This window comes from Pan troglodytes, chromosome 15 (assembly GCF_028858775.2).
Source record: "Pan troglodytes isolate AG18354 chromosome 15, NHGRI_mPanTro3-v2.0_pri, whole genome shotgun sequence".
Classification (NCBI taxonomy): Eukaryota; Metazoa; Chordata; class Mammalia; order Primates; family Hominidae; genus Pan; species Pan troglodytes.
The window spans coordinates 45,085,746-45,105,065 of NC_072413.2; the positions used below are offsets into that span (position 1 = coordinate 45,085,746).

General features: G+C 33.9%; 1 protein-coding gene across 3 annotated transcripts in view; it reads right to left on the minus strand.

Annotated features, from left to right (window-relative positions):
• Positions 1 to 19,320, minus strand: part of MDGA2 (MAM domain containing glycosylphosphatidylinositol anchor 2) — an 833,536-nt gene that overhangs the window by 212,077 nt on the left and 602,139 nt on the right. For all 3 annotated transcript variants that reach the window (XM_016926039.4, XM_001151973.8, XM_063792901.1), the window contains one exon: positions 8,743 to 9,072. In XM_016926039.4, the coding sequence (XP_016781528.1) occupies positions 8,743 to 9,072 (330 nt within the window). The remainder of the gene's footprint in view (positions 1 to 8,742; positions 9,073 to 19,320) is intronic.

A 19,320-nucleotide genomic window follows, 5' to 3' on the forward strand; every position in this document is an offset into this window, starting at 1 on the left:
CAGATGATAATTGGAGGGAAATTATAAATCCAATGTTCTTTCCATAGTAATACAGATTCAATTTTATGTGAAAAATTCTAATAGAAAAACATGTTTAATGTTTATGGAACAATTACAGGAAATAATAGAATACTCCCCATTTTTATATTTATGTCCCTCAAAATATAACTAGTAAAATACTGATATAACTTATGCTTCTCAAAACAACTTGCAGCTCACGATGTTTTAAATAATCCCTTTCACTCCTTTCAATGGTCTTCTTGAAAAGAGGATTCATCTAATTGTCACCTTCTATGAGTGTCTATAATGCTACCTGTGGCTTGTTTAAGAAGATGCCACATAATCTGAGGATGGATGTTCTTCATACCAAAATACTCTATTTAAACTCTGATGACCTCTTATCTTGACCTTCCCATTTTCCCCTCTCCTTTCCTCTCTTCCTCTTAATCCTCTGTCTCATTCTGTCGGTCTCTTTCACACTCCTTCACTCTTTCCATATGCAATCCTTTCACTTAAATGAAAATAAGAGCTCACTTCCATTATCAAAATTTTTTGCATCAATATTATGGTTTCTGGGACAAATACAATCATTCACATTTATTTTCATGCCGATGAAGAAGTACTGAAGGCTGTGAAGATGCTCTAAATACAAAAAGCTTTCCACTGCATGGATATTCTTTTTTTCTACTCAAATTAGAGAGCTTATTTTCCTTGATTTCCATTGATCAGTCATTCTCATTTGCTTCATAGTTTCTTCTTTTTTCTATCATCTCCTTGGACAGTAATAGCTTTGCTTCTTATTCTCTTCTTGGGTGAGCCCATCTGTTTCAAATTAATACAATTACTTGTGAAGTCTATGTTTTAGTTCTGACCTTTTCCTGATCATCAGAACTGATTTTCTAATTGCTCACCAGAAACATGAGGATGTTTCACCATCCCTTCAGCTACAACTAATCTCAAACCATTTTGTTCTCTCAAACCTTCTCACAAACATACATCCTTTATGTGACATTACTGTATTCTAAATGACTGAGTCATAATAGTTTGGGATCATAGAAGCAAAACAGCATACTTAAAAGGAATGGAAGAACTCATCTAAGCCAATGGCTTTCAACTATGAGTAGTAAATACTCGTAGTGTGTATGTGTCTGTATATATATATATATATATATATAGACACACACACACATATATACACACACACACACATATATGTCTGAGAATCAGAATCCTTTGTCCAAATATAATCTTACATAGAAGTCCTATGTATACAAGAGAAACATATTTTACTCTGATTGAAGTTGAAAAGGGAAGAAATGAGTAAAATTCCCTGCTGGTTATTTCGCTTCTCTCTGCAGTTCGGTAGCACTTGCAAATATTCCAAATTGCCATTAAAACACGATTTGGAAATCAGTTCTCCAGCTGATCCCATAATTCTATAGATGAAAAGTTTTGAGGCCCAGGCAGACCAAGGTCATAAAGCTACTAGGAGGTAAATTTGGGCCTGGACTTTGCACTACATTAGTCTGCCTGATGTCAATCAGGCTTTTTCTTAAATTGACTTAAGAACATTGGTCATTGACTTAACTGCCTTTTTATGAGAGAGATTATGAGTACTACCCAGCACCTTATCTGATTCCTATCTATCCGTCCAACTGAATAAATGGTACCCTTCACACACAATCTGCAGAATGTTTTCTTACGCTCCCTTTCATTCATTCTATTTCCTCAAACTTTGCCTTGTAAATATTCCAAATCTGTGGTGGAGAGATAAGAAATCTAACATGCAAAGAGGTTAACTGACTTCTCAGATGTTGTTCCTGACTGAGTCTCAAAGCTTTCATTATTATTATTATTATACTTTAAGTTTTAGGGTACATGTGCACAACGTGCAGGTTTGTTACATATGTATACATGTGCCATGCTGGTGTGCTGCACCCATTAACTCATCATTTAGCATTAGGTATATCTCCTAATGCTATCCCTCCCCCGACCCCACAACAGTCCCTGGTGTGTGATGTTCCCCTTACTGTGTCCATGTGTTCTCATTGTTCAATTCCCACCTATGAGTGAGAACATGCGGTGTTTGGTTTTTTGTCCTTGCGATAGTTTGCTGAGAATGATGTACAAGGCTACAGTAACCAAAACAGCATGGTACTGGTACCAAAACAGAGATATAGACCAATGGAACAGAACAGAGCCCTCAGAAATAATGCCGCATATCTACAACTATCTGATCTTTGACAAACCTGACAAAAACAAGCAATGGGGAAAGGATTCCCTATTTAATAAATGGTGCTGGGAAAACTGGCTAGCCATATGTAGAAAGCTGAAACTGGATCCCTTCCTTACACCTTATACAAAAATTAATTCAAGATGCATTAAAGACTTACATGTTAGAGCTAAAACCATAAAAACCCTAGAAGAAAAACTAGGCTAAGCTTTCTGTATCTTTTTTTTCTTATCTAGCCACTATTCATAAAATATTGCTTGTCCCCGTTGTCCAATTTTTTTTTCTTTTCTTTTTTTTTTTCCCCAACAGATCTCACTCTGTCACCCAGGCAATTTTTATCTTAATGAAAGTGTTTTGCCTCTCTCTGTTACATTATCTCCAAATAATTCACTGACTACTCTGTCACAATGCAAAGGTAGTCTCACTGTATGGGAAAAAAGAAAAGCTGTCTTTGTCAGATTGATTGTTAAGCCTTAAGAATATCTTCTGAAACTCTCTTTTATTTCTCCACCATCATTTCTCTAATTGTCTCTTTTCTGAACTCTGCAGATTCACCAACTGAATTGGCTCCCAAAGCACAAATCAGATCATATTGCCTCCCTGATAAATACTTTGGTCATTCTTGATTGTGTGAATGTGAGCTAATAAGATCGAATGAGATTCATTTCCTTCTAAGATCTAGTGCCTTATTCTTAATCCAGCTCAGATGCTACCTGCTGCTCTATGGAACTCTTGCTGACCAGATTCAATAACATTATTCTGTGTGCTCCCCTATAACTTCTATAGTTTATTAAAGCAAATGCTAGATTATATCTGTTAATAAGATTTTACCTCAATCTTATAAAATGTATTAATGTTTGTATAGACAAGTAACGGTTACATGTGAGTTTAATTTGCTAGTAAGCCCATGAGGTTTAGCTTTGTAATTATTTTATTTCTGAATTAATAGGATATCAAAAGTGTAGGTTTGAGGTCAATGCATTACAGCCTGTGGGCAAAATATGGCTACCACCTGTTTTTGTAAATAAAGTATTATTGGAACACAGCTGTGCCCATTTATTTATTGCCTATGGCAGCTTGCCCATTATCATAGCAGAGTGGAATAGTTGTGACGGAAACCATATGGCCTGAAAAGCTGAAAATATTTACTATCCAGCCCTTTACAAAATGTTTGCCAGTCTCTGATGTCCATCATTAATTCAGAGGTCATGGATTTTACTTCACAATTTTGGATTCAAGGAAAGAAATTAATGTTTCTCTGTTCAGTACCTCAGATGATAATTACATAACTTTTGATTGCAGGGTAGCTTCCTCTGATCAAAGCTCTGTCAGGGTATTTTATGTGACAGTCTTATGACTTCTACTCACATAAAATAACCTATTCCTTACTATAGCCATTCTATAGAACTTCAGTTTTAATCAGCAGAATTTCATGAGTTTCTATTCCTCCTTAATTGGAGAAAGGACAAGGAAGCAAATCCAATTAATTGGACTTAGTCATTTTTTCTGTTGCCCTCCTGTTTGTTAACTATTCTTCTTTCTTGTGTACTGTAGTCCTGTGTTATCAACAAGTTTCATTTTGCAGATGTGAATACTTGTACAGACACTGGTTAACTAAAATAATTATAGTAACTAGATGGGTGGCAGCAAACTAAAATTTTGAACAGATTTTCTCAATTGGTCACCACTATGCACCTATGCCTATGCTTCAGCTTCTTGTTTAAACTTCAAAATTTGGATCCACTTTCTGCCTATAAAATGTCCATGTACTCTAACAAGGTAGAAAAAAAATCATCAAAATCTGTATTGAGTCTTCTGCTATATTTGTCCACCAGATGTCTCATCATGGGAATTCCACAGATCAGCAGTTTCACTGTTTAGGTTTTCGAGGCATGATGCAGATGCTTCTGAGTTTACTATAAACCTACAAGTTTGTCAAGTCATGCAAAGAAATAAGTGCAAGCTAATGAGCATCCAAGGACTCTACCATGGAATAATACTGGAAGAAGCAATGAGATATTTTGCAACAATGCCTCTGAAAATTAAGTCTACTGCTGTATAACGATTATATTTTTGCAAATGAGTGACAATCAAGTGACAATAATTAAGAATTTAACTTTCATCAAAATTTTAGGCTAAAATTCACATGCATTTTTCAGCAAGTATGTGCAGTTTTTTTATTTCGTAAAATTGAATTATAGCATATAGTATATTTAATTATAGCATATAGTATATTTAATTTTTTAATTGAAACATTTATAACAATTTTAACTTACCTGCAGTCTAGCCAGATAAAATATAGCTTCAGTAATAAAAAACTATAAAGTTGTAATAAACCAATATAATTTGCTTATATTCATATCAATAAATATCAGCCCTACAGTAAAAACAATAATTATCACTTTAATATTCTTGAGACTTTCTTCAACCTCTATATTCTGCCAAATATATCCTCCTTCCACTGTCACTAGCGCAATGCTACTTTTGTCAACTTTTAACTCAAATGTCATTTCTCTGTGAAAGTTTCTTATACCCACATGAACAAAAATTCACAATTTCTACAGAAGTCCGATCAAGCTTTAAGCACAGTATGCAACCACTATATATTGCCTAGTTTCTACGTAATCTGTCTTGATGATTTAGATTGTAAGCTCCTTAAGGGCAAGGCCTATTTGTACTATCACCGTATAACACAGAGTGTATACGTAGCAATAACACAGGAAAGAAATCTAAAGGAAACAATAATTTTAAATTAAAAAAAAAATACTCCCAATGAAACAATTTGCATGTTTAAAGATGAAAGTAAGACAAGCTATAATCACATATATCATAGTTTTTATCATTCAATCAAATTCAAACTCCAAAACACAGGAGGCCTCTCTTTTCTTTCCTTTTCTTTCCCTCCTCTCCCCTCCCCTCCTCTCCCCTCCCCTCCCCTCCCTTCTTCTCTCCTCTCCAATCTGCCTTGCCTTGCCTTACCTTGCCCTGCCCTACCTTGCCCTGCCCTGCCCTGCCTTGCCTTGCCTTGCCTTGCTTTTTTGAGACAGAGTCTTGGTCTGTCAACCAGGTTGAAGTGAAGTGGTACCATGATAGCTCACTGCAGCCTCAAACTTCTGGCCTAAAGGGATCCTCCTGAGTCAGCCTCCCAGATTGCTGGGATTACAGTGTGAGCCACCATGCCTGGCCCTAAACTGTCTTCTAAAATCAGATCATTGTCTTTTGAGAATATGAATAGTTCTGTAAATTAGGATTTACTTCCCTGAAATATTTTGTATTTCAATTTTAAAAGTCATCAAAAACATATGTTGAAATGTGGCTCTGTCATTTAAGAAAAATGATTTTCTGTCTCAGGTAAAAATGCCTTGTGGTACCTCAGCCTCTACTTAAAAAATATCATTATATGACTCTTAAAACACAGTAACACTCAAATTGAATGATGAAGAATTAAAGAGAGAGGAAAAAGAAACAACACAGTAGCAATTGAGATTCGATGTAAGATTTTATATGAAAAACAAAAAGCTCAGAAATTTTCAAAATGTTTTAAAATGTCACCCTAAAATGCCTTATATTTAACATAAAGAAATGCTTAGCCCACAAGTCAGCTACTGACCATTTGGTCAATGCTCAATTTCTTATAATAGAAATAGTAGCAAAACCAAGAATCTAACACATTACCACATATATATTTATGTCTTACATTGTTGCTTCCTTTTCTTTGACTCACTCATCCCATTTGTGTGAATTTCCTCAGTATCCTCCAGGGTTCATAAAATTGATATAACCCAAGATTTCCTTGTATGCTATAGCTTATTCATTTTCACTGTTCAAACTATATCCTAGAATACACCTATTTTCATATTAAAGCACTTTAGTCTTCAATAGTATTGGGATAAATATCATTTTAATGATGTCAGTTGAATCATACAATCTCAGATTTATAGAACTTTATACTGCATTCTAGTATTCCACTCTATTGTAAGCAAATTGGAACATCAAAGGTCAGTTTTGGCTTGAAGACAGAATATGTAATCATCTTCAGTAACTCATTCTTTAGGTTAGGCATCATCTTCTCTAGGCCTTCTATCACAATAAAATCTCCTAGGCCATCTAGCCTCAAGAGCCTGCCATCTGTGTAGCCACACTTAGAACAGCCCCAAATTTGCTTTAATGCTTTCTTGTTGCCATAGTGAATTTATTAATTTTTGAACAAGGTGCATGCATTTTTATTTTCACTGGACACCACAAATTGAGGAGCTGCTCCTGTCTTCGGGAGTGATAAAACATTAAGTCACTATAAATTTGTCTAACAAATAACTTTAAGTCAGCAGGGAATTACAATAAGGGCAGTAAGAGGCACAGCAAATGTCTATATTATAGAGACAATGGGAGGGAAGAAAACCTAAAATGAAAGGTGTATGCATAAATTAGTCATTTTGTTAGTTAATAATTATCTGTTTAGTACCTTCTATGTGCCATGTATTGTTTCGGCTATTGAGATTATAGCAATGAGTGATGCAGACAAAGTCTCAGACTTCGTGGAGCTTCCACTCTATGGAGAAACCACATCTATCTGTAGTTAAGTGGGTACTTTCCAGGGGTAGTGTTTTGGAAGAAGACAATATATTTCTTTTATCTCCAATAGTGTTACCTTGGGTAGCCAGGCAAATTAATGATAGTTAAGAAAATTTAATGATTACAACCAATCTCTTATTACTAATCTTGAATTTTCTTTAAAGGATTGGTGGAAATTTCACAAATCAATGTTGGTCATCTTTACTATTTTGTCATATATAACACATAGTTTCAAACAGGCAATATAACTAGTATATTTAAAAATAAATGTTAGGGCTCGTTTTGTGAGCCCTATATATAATGCTGCTTTCTTGTCTCCATTCTGTGCTCCATCTTTTGTCTAAGTTTAATGGTATATAAACTGTGCTCTTTTAAAAGAACTGAGTTCTTTTAGATAAAAGCATTGATTCTTTGGATCTGAGCTTTGTGTCACTGGTTCTGTAAAGGAAACAAACAAAAAAAACCCCAGCCAAACCAAACCAAACAAAGAAATGGTTTTGATTAAGTCTAGAACATTTATGGGAAACTATCCCTCAGAAAATGAGGACAAATTATCCTGGATCTACAAAATTTGGTCTTACTCTCTTACAGGGAATATTATATTGGAATGTCATACAGTACAGTGTACAGTGTCACCTAGCACACTGAGGTGAAGAATCAATGGATATGTGTTGATTGAATGAATACATAAACAAGTGATAACTGTGTGTATCAACAGTTTTCCCTCAGATATCCTAAAAGAATCCATCTCTTAGTGCTAGCACCAACGTTTAAATATCAGTTAGAATTTTTTAAAAAATGTTTTTATTGTCTCTAGCTTTTTTTTAAGCTAGAAAAGAAATAATGTCCAAACATAAGTACTCCTCATCACCCTAATTTCCTTTTGTTTTAGTGATAGATGATAAAAATTGAATATCTTCTAGGAACAAAGCACAATTGTGCAAAGTTAGCACATTTTTGTTGGCCTGAATCATAAACTTCTATTCTTAAGGAGTAAAATCAATCCAGTGTTCACTGCACCATGAGAAGGCACAAAATTATAGGTGAATACTTCAAAGTACAAGATACAAAATGCTGCCTGATCATGTGTCTACTACATTTGTCTCTATGTTTTCAACACATATTATTTATCTTTCATGATGTAAGAATCTGCCATTAAAATTCAATTTGGTAACAAGCTGGCAAAACAAATACAGCTACTTTGAAACTCTGGATGTGTGCTGATTGTGCCTCATAGAATCACAGGGCTTTAAAGCATCTGAATGAACCCTCCTCCACCAAATCCCTGTAATTTTCCTTGTCAACAGATGTACATTTAATCAAGAAAAAACTAATAACATGTTTTCGTTTTTAACTTTAAAAGAAAGAATTTCACTCCAATATATTTTCGTACTTAACTATTTTCATTATGAACAGATTTTACCATATGATTCTGCAAAAAAATCACATCTGACTACAACTTTAACATATCAATTTTTGTTAGTGTAGAGTACATTTCTTACATATTTTGCATTTGAACACTCTTAAATTATCTCTCAGTATTTTCTTCTTAGCACTATATAGTTACGCTTTGTTTAAAATTTCTGAAAATTGTCTTAACTCTAGACATTTGTTGTTTAATTTTATTAATATAATTTTAGACTCTTCAGAGTATTTTGATGAAATACTAGTATTATTTAACTTATAAGCCTATATCTATCTTAGTCAATGCTATTAATTTTATTTGGATAATTTCTGTAAAATCTTATGTAAATCTAAATCAAAACTGATAAAACTGTTTCAGAACCTAGTATTCATTGAGCATTCAGAACATTATAATTTTGTTTTTAGGAAACTTAAAAGGGAAAAAATATTTTTAACTAAAACCTACTTGATCTGTTAAACTTCAATCATTCTAAATGTGAACATCTTTTACATCATAAATATATGCCTCTTACCTGTGCTGCTGGATATATTAACATCGATACTGATATCAGATATTCCTCCTCCCTTCAGAGATGCTACACATGTGTACGTCCCAAAATCCGTGAATTTTAAATCAATGATGTCCAAGTTTGTTGTTCCCGGAGAGACATCAGGATCAGTCTGTGTAATGACCATCCGCTCAGAACTTCTTAATGGACGACCATTTTTAAACCAACTAAATGTTAGCTCCTCAGAAGGAACAGCTTCTACTTGGCAAGATATTTTCACCTCACGGCCAATCTGGATGTTGTCATCTTTGTGATAAGGATCTGGTGTGATCCAAAATCGTCCTTTTTTTAATGCTACAACATAAAAATTCCATAAGGAGTTAGTGTTACTTTCATAACTTTAAGGATTCATTCACCCTAGATAATCATCTCTGAGCTGAAATAAAGTAAAACCAAATAAAGTGTACATATATTTCTTTTTTATATCCAAGTTGTGTGTACATCAATAAACCTCATTCAAGTATCCAGAAATAATCTAAAAAAAACTAAGTCAATTAAAGACTGTGAACACTGATTTTTATAAATTTGGTAGGATTTTCCAGTGATATCAAAAGTAATGCCTTAATTCTATGTGCAATTATACTTAAATATTGACATTGAATTTTGAACAAATGACAGATTCTATGTAGTCACAGCGTATTAAAATTAAAAGTAAGAATATGGATCTCATTTAATCTAATACTTTCCCTATGTCACTACTTAGTTATTGTATAATTTTCCAAACAACTCAAATATTACACAAAGGACATATGAACATTCTCCTAAGGTTGTATCTACATGTTGATCAACACTAGTTCGGTAATATTTGAGTCCATTCACATTCATGAAACATTTTCATACATTGAAATAATCTGAACTGAAAAAGAAAACCTGGGGAAAAAAGCATTTTCAAAACATTTACTATGAATTTTTATATTCTACCATACATAGATGTTTCCAGTTAAAACTGTTTGTTGGCTCTCTAATGCAGATGACCAAAAGAACCTCTCCACAGACAGCCTAGAAAACAGGTTTGTATGCTAACAGAAGTGTTTTCCAGGTCTAAAGGCAGTGCTGTTTTCACAGGAGGTCAGTAGTAATGACTACCAAAAGGCTGCCAAGGGAGCATCTATAGACTTTCTACTAAGGGCCTGAACTTTGAATGACACCACAATACTCAATATGGAAAAGCTTTCTCTCTTTTGTGACAGTGATTCTCTTATACACAGATTTTTCTTTTTTTTTTTCATCATCTTCCCCATTTCCCTCTCCTTTAAAATGACTATCCCTACATGACAAAATGTGGCATACATAGTGAAACGCAATTATCAGGATAAAATATTGGTCATCCACTTTTAACATTAAGCCTAAATATGTAATGATATTGTCAAAAATGCCATGAATTTAGAGGACCTGCAGACACTAGAAGGCTGCTAACAGCATTCTGGATAGCCCCTCCTTAGTTTAACCATATTTTTGTCAGTTAGTCCAATAAAAACCAGTAAGCACTATAAAAATCTATAGAATCATGCAGAATGAACCAGAGATGAATATATTTTTAAGTCTTAAAAACTTTTCTAAGTTTTAAAACTCTTTAGCCTCAAATATTTTCATCTGCTTTCTTGTTGGCATCTTAATAGGAAGATATAAATAGATATCAAAAACAATGTCTGTGTCTTTCTTTTTCATTTAAGATATATTTGAAGGGCATATCCTCAAGACTAGCCACTAGGCTGGGTTCTGACTACAGGACATGAACAAAATAGACATAACCATGGCCCTCATGTACTGCAGCCTGCATATTCATAGATTAGAGGCCAACTTATTCACACAACATTTATGATACTTATGTCTAGAAAAACCACAGACATATATAGCGATGAAATGTTTTATATGCCTGAAGAAGTTTCAATCTCAGAGGAGAGCCTCCCTGAATTATTGTTTAGAAAATGCACTAAGTTTTAATCTTAATGAAAACATGAGAAGACAAATACTTAAATCACATTCTCATACTGTCATTTGTTACATTTTTCCATAATAAAATGCAACTTATGAATCTTATTTACCCCTAACCATATCTTTATCAGTAAGTTAGTCTAGGGTGAAATTAGGATACATTTTGGTATTCTGTTACCTAGAATCATATATTCATATTTTCACAGGCACTGACCTATGACTTTACATTGTATTTGGGAAGGGAAATGTGATGAAAATGTCCATATCTGGCTTCCATATTTGGTATATAATAATTGTGCTCATACAATGCCAATGTAATTGAAGTTTTACAGTACAAAGCAAATCATATGAGTATAAAATATATTTTCTGTTAAAAACAGATGTAATTTAATATGTCAAGAGCATTTACTTTTATTAGCACCATAACAGTTAAATGAGTTTCCCTTCATTTGCTAAGAATTTTCTTTATCCTGTTTTTAAAGAGAAATTTTAAGATTATAATTCTGAAAGTTTTATTATTGCATATATTAATTTATTAATAACCATATGATTAATATCAGGGTTCATATGGGATATCTTTTATAATAGTTTTCATTACAAAGATATATGTTGGTTGCATATGTAAACACACACAAAACTGAGATGTTTAAGTGGTTGTCATTTATTTACCATGCAGCTATTGTTTTCCACTTCTGTGCTCTGCATAGTGACATATTAAAGTGATATTGAGAGAACTGCAATCTTACCAGCCAAATTAGATTTAAAATACTAAACAACTCAAAAAATACTGATAAAAATATGAAATCAGTATCTGTATTATGTTATAGAATATTTATTCATAAAAACAACTTTAAAACCCAAAGAAAAAATATTAGAGATTATAAACCCATAATCAATTAATACATAAGATTATATGTAATATACAATTAGACAAATTAATAAAAAGCAATATAATCAAGCATGCTTTTAAGAATGAACTCATAGCGAAAAACATTGGTGAATCTTAGATATCAGATAATTCTATGATTTGGCCTAAGTCAATTGTACTAGTCTTCTGAATGACACAGAATCTAAAGGGAAAAAGAGAAACAAGTCTGCTAAGTGAGCTCAAGTTAAGGAATATCAGAATAAGTAACAGATTATTTAATAGAGTCATTTCTGTTTATGTTGTCCCTCTAACAAAATAACTGGTTTTGCATACAAAAAAGAAATGTTCAGATAAAAGGTGTGTGTGCGTGTACTCATATATACTAACAGAGGACAGAGAAATTTTGTTTTCTTACTTAGCTCAGAAAACTAAGAGCATAGCTCTGTAAACTAGGTCTGGGTACATTGAGAATTTGCAACCTAATTCCAGTTTTTCATGTCTACGTGGTCCAAGATGGGCAATCTAATTTTTATGGATCAAATGCTTCATTTATGAAAATAGAAGGTGATAGAGTTAGGCTCCCTTACAGACACATTGTGAGAAATAGCTTATTAACAATTGTGCCTGAGTTTTGAAAATATAAAGTGTTTGATGTAGTTAATCAACTGGGCAGCAGGTTCCTTCGTTTATAATTAAACACCCTCTTTTTCCGTGAACAATTTATAGTAGCTCATGTACTGTTAATTTAAAGTCATTTCCTGCTACCAGTTAAGATTTTAAACTCTTAAAATCAATCTGTGATTAGTACTGGAGTATAACAGAGGTCCAATAGACTTATTGAGACTCTATAGAACTAAACAAATTCTATGGAAAAAGGATAGGAGAAATCCCTTTCCCCAAATGCAATTTCTCAGTCTGAATATTGAAAATCCCCTGACACCAGCCTGAGAGAACATTAGATTTGGCTTAATGTATCATAAATCGTGATAGATGAACCTTAAAAGGTACTTGTTTAGTCTGGCAGTGCATGTAAAAGATTGGCATCAAGCTGAACCTCTGTTCTAGATAATCAGTTTGGAAACATTGCAATGTAACTATAGCCTCCCTTTTTTAATATTGTGAATTGAATACAGGCTTGGCCTATATTCACTTTTTAACAGTTTACTTGCAAGGACATTCTAATTGCACTTACTGAAATCCCTCTTCTTCAGGCTATACAGATGTGCTCTGTAAATCGAGTGAAACCCAAGTATTGAAACAGAGGCTACTCACTGCAAAAATTTGGGTAGGGTTTGTTGCTCACCTTCCCTAGAAATAAGAGTCCATGCCTGTGAATGTGAATGTCAATGGTTCAATGGAAGACTCCTGTTATGTAAAACTAGATTACATCTTGAGCATAGGCTTGAAAGAGGGAACACTGCCTTCAGAGAAGTCTAGGCTTGTGGTTTCCACAAAGAGGAGGCTGTGAGATTGTATCTTGATTGTAGTTTTAGATTTAAAATTATAACGTACATTGTTTTGTTGGTCAAATGTTCCATGAAGTATGCAATACATAGTAATTCAATAATAAACTAAAATTTATTGACAGAACAAAAAAAGACAACAGTCTTATACTTTAATGTGAAAAGCATCTCTTTGGAGATAATAAATATGAGGTGTCAGCTTTTTAGCTTCTGTTAAGTATCTATTTCAGAAGAATGTAAGATACGAGTGACCACTGATCACCACTTCAGGTTGATAAATTGCTGAAAAGACTCTCTAAATCGATTATGTTTTAAAATCAGGTTGTAGGATTCTGGACAACCTAAAGAACTGACAAAACCTTGTTGAGATGTGGATACAGAAACCATTAATAGTGCAACCAGATAAATAAAAATCAATTTCCTATTTATTCTTTGCTGAAGAGAATAAAAATATCTATGTGTGAAAGATGAAGTATTTTCCTGACCCACTGAATGCCAATTAAATAAGCAGTTGGAAATAGGTTACATCAGCAAAGCAACTTAAAAGATAGTAAACGATAGTATGTATAATCTGTCCTACTATAACTAGGAACCTATCTTTCTCCTCAATAGGGCTGTGAACACCTGGGGTTGGAGTGGGTACACCTTACTCTTCTTCATTGCCCCCAAATCCTGAATATGGTGCATTGTTATAGTTGGTACTCAATACTCTTTATTGAATTTAATTATAATTGACATTTCAAAGCATTAACTTTACAGATGCCAATTGTTTCCAGTCAGTATGATAAGTTCCTGTTAATTTTGATTTTGTGTTGCAGTCTTGTGTCCTGAGATGCATCTGGGGAAATAGAATAGGAAAAGGCACAGATTTGATGTCCTCAAGGATTCAGTGATTTTGTTGTGGGAACAGAATAACACTGATGAACAAACAGCATCAACATGGGAATATATGTGAGGAAGAGAATTCTGTACACAACACAAGAGACCTCATTCTAGCACATCCACTGACTAGTTAGCTATGTGTATGGGACATCGGCTATCAGACAACTCTCTTTGTAAAGGAGGATTTCATCCAAAAGGGCTTGTTTATATGCTTCAGATAATAATCATTTCTGAGCAAATATGGATAATTACTCAACTGATAATCAGTCGATAATCTGAAGAAAGATGGAAGAAGGAAAAAAAAAACTGACATCTACGCACATTTACATTGTCTGAAATAGTATTTGCTAAAACCTGTTTCAGAAAAAGGTTAATGAGGTTACATTAAAACAAAGTGTAGGCCAGGTGCAGTGGCTCATGCCTGCACTTTGGGAGGCTGAGACGGGCAGAGAACCTGAGGTCAGGAGTTCCAAACCAGTCTGTCCAACACAGTGAAACCCCGTCTCTACTAAAAATACAAAAAATTAGCTAGGCGTGGTGGCAGGCGCCTGTAATCCCAGCTACTTGGGAGGCTGAGGCAGGAGAAACTCTTGAACCCGGGAACCGGAGGTTGCAGTGAGCCGAGATCAGGCCACTGCACTCCAGCCTGGACAACAAGAGCAAAACTCCACCACAAACAAAGAAACAAACAAACAACCAAAGTGTAACAAATAAAGTTTGAAAATTGACTATATGAAAAAAAGTTTGCATTTCTCCCAAACTTTTCAGAGCTTTGAACATGCTAACATGCAAATTGTCACATTACTGGAGAGGCTGATTGCATCTACCAAGGGGGAACATCTCTGAGGACTAGCATCCCAGAGAATAAAGTTTGGGAAACAACGACCTAAGAAAATCTGCCAGTCGAAGAGAATCATTGAAAAGACTGTAAAATTAGATTCCATTCTTAATATTGTAGGCATTTCCCTTATGAGCATCACGAAATAATCAACAAGGTGTGACTCTCTAGTGAAAATAATATTTATTATTTAAAAAGCTAAAGGGCTTGGGAATGATCTTAATTTTTTAAGTTAATAAGTAATGGTACATTGAAGTTATAAAAATATATTTGAGATTCATCTAATAAACTCACCTACACTAAGAGCCGCGTGCCTCTTTCTTTCCAACCAACAATTTAGAAAACAAAATTAACTTACCAGTTTGTTCCTGTCTCTGAAAGGTACATTTTGCAATATGCAAACAGCATTAAAGAGGAGTTAAATGCATCAGCTTTTGTACAACTCTAAGCACTGATATGAACAAGACTTAATCTTTCTCATTTGCTTGAAGAAATAATAATTTGAGTTAATTTATTTATATCTTATGTTATTATAAAAAGTATATGCAGTGTTAGTCTTAAAAGTATTAAAGATTCTGGAAAATGGATATGAGCAGGGAGGTCTTTTAAATTGTTTTCTCTGATATGCTATTAAGTATTCTTATACTCACTTCTCTGTATCTAACAACTCCAATTGCCAATCTAGTCTGAATGGAAGTTCATTAATAATGCAAGAACAAAAATACGTTACACCCTTCCTGAAAGTGGTTTAACATAGCGCCCCTGATAATCTAAATGTAGAGTCAGACGATGAAATGAAGTTGGGGTTCTATTTAATTGTAAAGTATCAAGGCTCTATTTATTTTGTGAATTTACTCAAAGCTAATTAGTACAGTTAATCATTTGAATTGTTTAAGCATAGTATGGTTGAATTATAAATGTCTCTTGAATATCCTTTCTCAATAGAACATCAGCAGGTAAGCATTTTGGGTAAGAATTAGAGAAAGAAAGGACGTTTTAGGAAGGCACAAAGTACGCTTTTTGGGGTAAATTCTTCTTAAGAAGGGGGAAAAAGTGAACTAAAATAATAATATAATTATTATCATTATTATTTTGCCATTCTTACCATTTTAGTCCTATTTTAAGTAAGAAAAATATATATATATATATTGCTGATAAATTACCAAAATGTCTTTATCGGTGTCATAAATGAAAACATTTACATGTGGCTACCATGTAAATGGTATTTGAATTAGCATGATACCTTAGCACCAGTTATTTGAATAGAAGATTACTACTTTGCTGGCCCTATAATGTTAAAAATTAGTGGGTATTTTGAGCTCACCTTTTCTATCAAATTTAATAATACTTTTTCACTATGAGAAATGAGAATGTGTTCAGGTATATTATACTTTTTATCAGTCGCTAAAGACCTAGGACTAGAAACAGCTATCAGATGAGTGGCAGTTTAGAAAGATTGGTACAAAATATAATTCATCTGAAATCCTTTTGAAAATAGTACATCCTTAATATTTATGAAATTGATCAAGTAGTTGTGAAAATTAGATGAGATAATGAGACTAACTTAATCTAAAATCTTTCGTTACCTTTCTTGAGCTTTTTTGTTTTCTGTCTCGTAAGCGGTGCCCTTTCCCTTTCCAAAGTGATTCTGCCCCCTCTGCCAACCTCTCTCACGGTATCCTGAGGTCCTACATCCAGTTGGCCACTTCTTTTGAAATATCAGTATTTCCTCTTCCATACTGTATTCTCTCAGACTGAAACTTGTTTAGGTCACTTCTAAACTGAAAACATTTCTCTTAACCCCAATAATCCCTCAAACCATTTGTGGCATATTGCTTGATAAAATGGTGAAATACCAGTTGCACTCACTCACTAGGACACTTTATGTGCTGGGTTTCACTGATGCTACTCTGGCAGTGAGGGCTCAAAGATTAGCAATGATCTCCTAATCAATTAATCCAATATTTTCTAGTTCCCATTCATGTTTGTATTATTTACACTTTCCACTTCATGTCACTACATTATTGGCTCTTCTTTCTTGAACATCTCTTTTATACTGGCCTCTATAACTGGTAGGATATAACGTTTAAGAAAATAAATTCATGGACTGTTCTCATTCACATCACAATTGTCATGACAGTCTCCCTGGTTCATTTGAGTTCTATCATTTGAACAGTTCATTTGGGTTCTATCTATCACTTGAACAGTTCTAACATTCGAAAATAAATTAGTGGACTGTTCTCATTCACATCACAATTGTCATGACATTGTCCCAGTTCTATCATTCAAACAGCAGTTGTAAAGTCAGGTTTGTTGAGAAAGGTAGGATTTTTCTAAATCATTTTGCCGTAATTGGAAGCCATGGAGTTTTCCCTTGATGTTCTCTTTCCTTTTGCTGCCCATGTTAGAACATGAGATAGTTGTCTGTTTGTTTTGTTTCTTGAGATGTAGAATATTGCAACCAGATCCATGCATATTTCAATTTAAAAGAAAAATGTGTTAAAATCATTTAAATATGTTTTCATTTTAACACTACAGACCAAATAAAATAACTTAGATATATTGAATGACTAAGTGAGAAATATCTTTAATTACTGAGAATTTATGTAAATTATCTTAATTGCCTTATCTGCTAAGAAGATGAAGAGTGAATACTATTGATCTGGCCCATCTAACCATTCCCCCTATTTTAACTAAACTTTAGATAGATTTATTTCTTTTTCTTTTTTTGGGTGGGGTGGGGTTATCCATCCCTTCAAGCATTTATCCTTTGTGTTATAATCCAATTATACGCTTTGTTATTTTTAAATGTGCAATTAAATAATCATAATTGACTGTAGTCACCCTGTTGTGCTATCAAATACTAGGTCATATTCGTCCTTTATAACTATTTTTTATACCAACTAACCATGCCCACCTTCCTCCCCCAATCCCACCCCTGTTCCGGTAATCATCCTTCTATTCTGTTACATAGATTTATTTTTTACTATAGGCCCCTGGTCCTCATTTTCATACAGCATTTACACGAGAAAACTTGAAAATTTAGAGAAATTGTAAATTCTTCCTCTGCTCCATCGAGTTGTAAATAATCTGAAACTCAAAAATGTCTTTCTCAAGTATCTGGGAGCCATCCCTTTGAAATATAATAGTCATCTTTGAAGTTCCTGAGACATTGCCCCTATCTCCCATTCTCTGTAGAGGGTAAGAGCCTAGAGCCTAACTCTGAAATGTGAAAAGAGACAAACAGCAAAGACAGATGTTTTAATCACATTGACCAACCTCTCCCATAAAGTCTTCCAGTACTTTTTTATTATTATTTTATTTATTTATTTATTTTTACATAGTCTCGTTCTGTCACCCAGGCTGGAGTGCAGTGGTGTGATCTTGGCTCACTGCAACCTCTGCCTCCTGGGTTCAAGCAATTCTCCCACCTTAGCTTCCCGAGTAGCTGAGACTACAGGCATGTGCCATCAAGCCTAGCTAATTTTTGTGTTTTTTTGGTAGAGACTGGGTTTCACCATGTTGGCCAGGCTGGTCTCAAACTCCTGACCTCAAGTGATCCACCTGCCTCGGCCTTCCGAAGTGCTGGGATTACAGGTGTGAACCACCGCACCCAGCCTATTCCAGTACTTCCTATTAGTTCACCCAGCATTTAAAAATCCTCCTGCTTTTATTTCATCTGAGTTCAGTTAAATCTCTCTCCCCACATGGGAATGGTTTTAAATATTCCTTGCCATTTTTAACAAGCATCCAATGTAATTTTTCTTTCACAACATTAAATTTAGTCATGTGCATTATTAAAATAGATGAAAATAGGATCAGTCTAGGAAATTCGTTGCTACAAAATTTCAAATGTCAAAGAAATACTTATGGTTACAACACACACACACCCCAGTATGTTGCTCAAAGATGGAATGCCATGTAAGTACAACAGTATTTGAGAGTTAAAGAGGTTAATTTAATCCCTTTATAAAGCTATCTTCTCCAATGTGGTAAGCTCTGTTTAATCTTTAATGCCCTGCAGGTATAGAGTTTCTGATAATAAACCACAAAACAAAGATCTGGATGTGTTGGTTAATTAAAAGATGGCAGGGTGCTGAGGTGTGAAGAGACTCAAAACTAAATAAATTTAATATGCTATAATATGTTATATGTATTATAAATAGAAATGTATAATCTTTTCTTTTTGAAAAAGTATACCCTACCTTTCCTTAGGTGTGTTTAAAGTATATTTTTAAAATACATACTATAGTGTCTGTGGGGTTTTTTTTTTTTTCTCTTTTTAATGAGAGAATTCTATCAAACAAGCAAATAAGTCAAAATGCTGGTGGTATAGACATACTTTTCCATCCTGTACAATTGTTTGTTGAGCCATTTAATTGGCTTTACTCTTTACAGGAAGAAAGGCAAAGAGGGAAATACTAATTTCACAATTCACAGTATCTGGGATGTAAAAATACTCCAATTCCTCAAATAAACAACAAACAAAAATTGCTATTCCTGTTTCAGAGATCTGAATCAAATGTATTTTCTGCACCTGCATAAAGGAGACATGA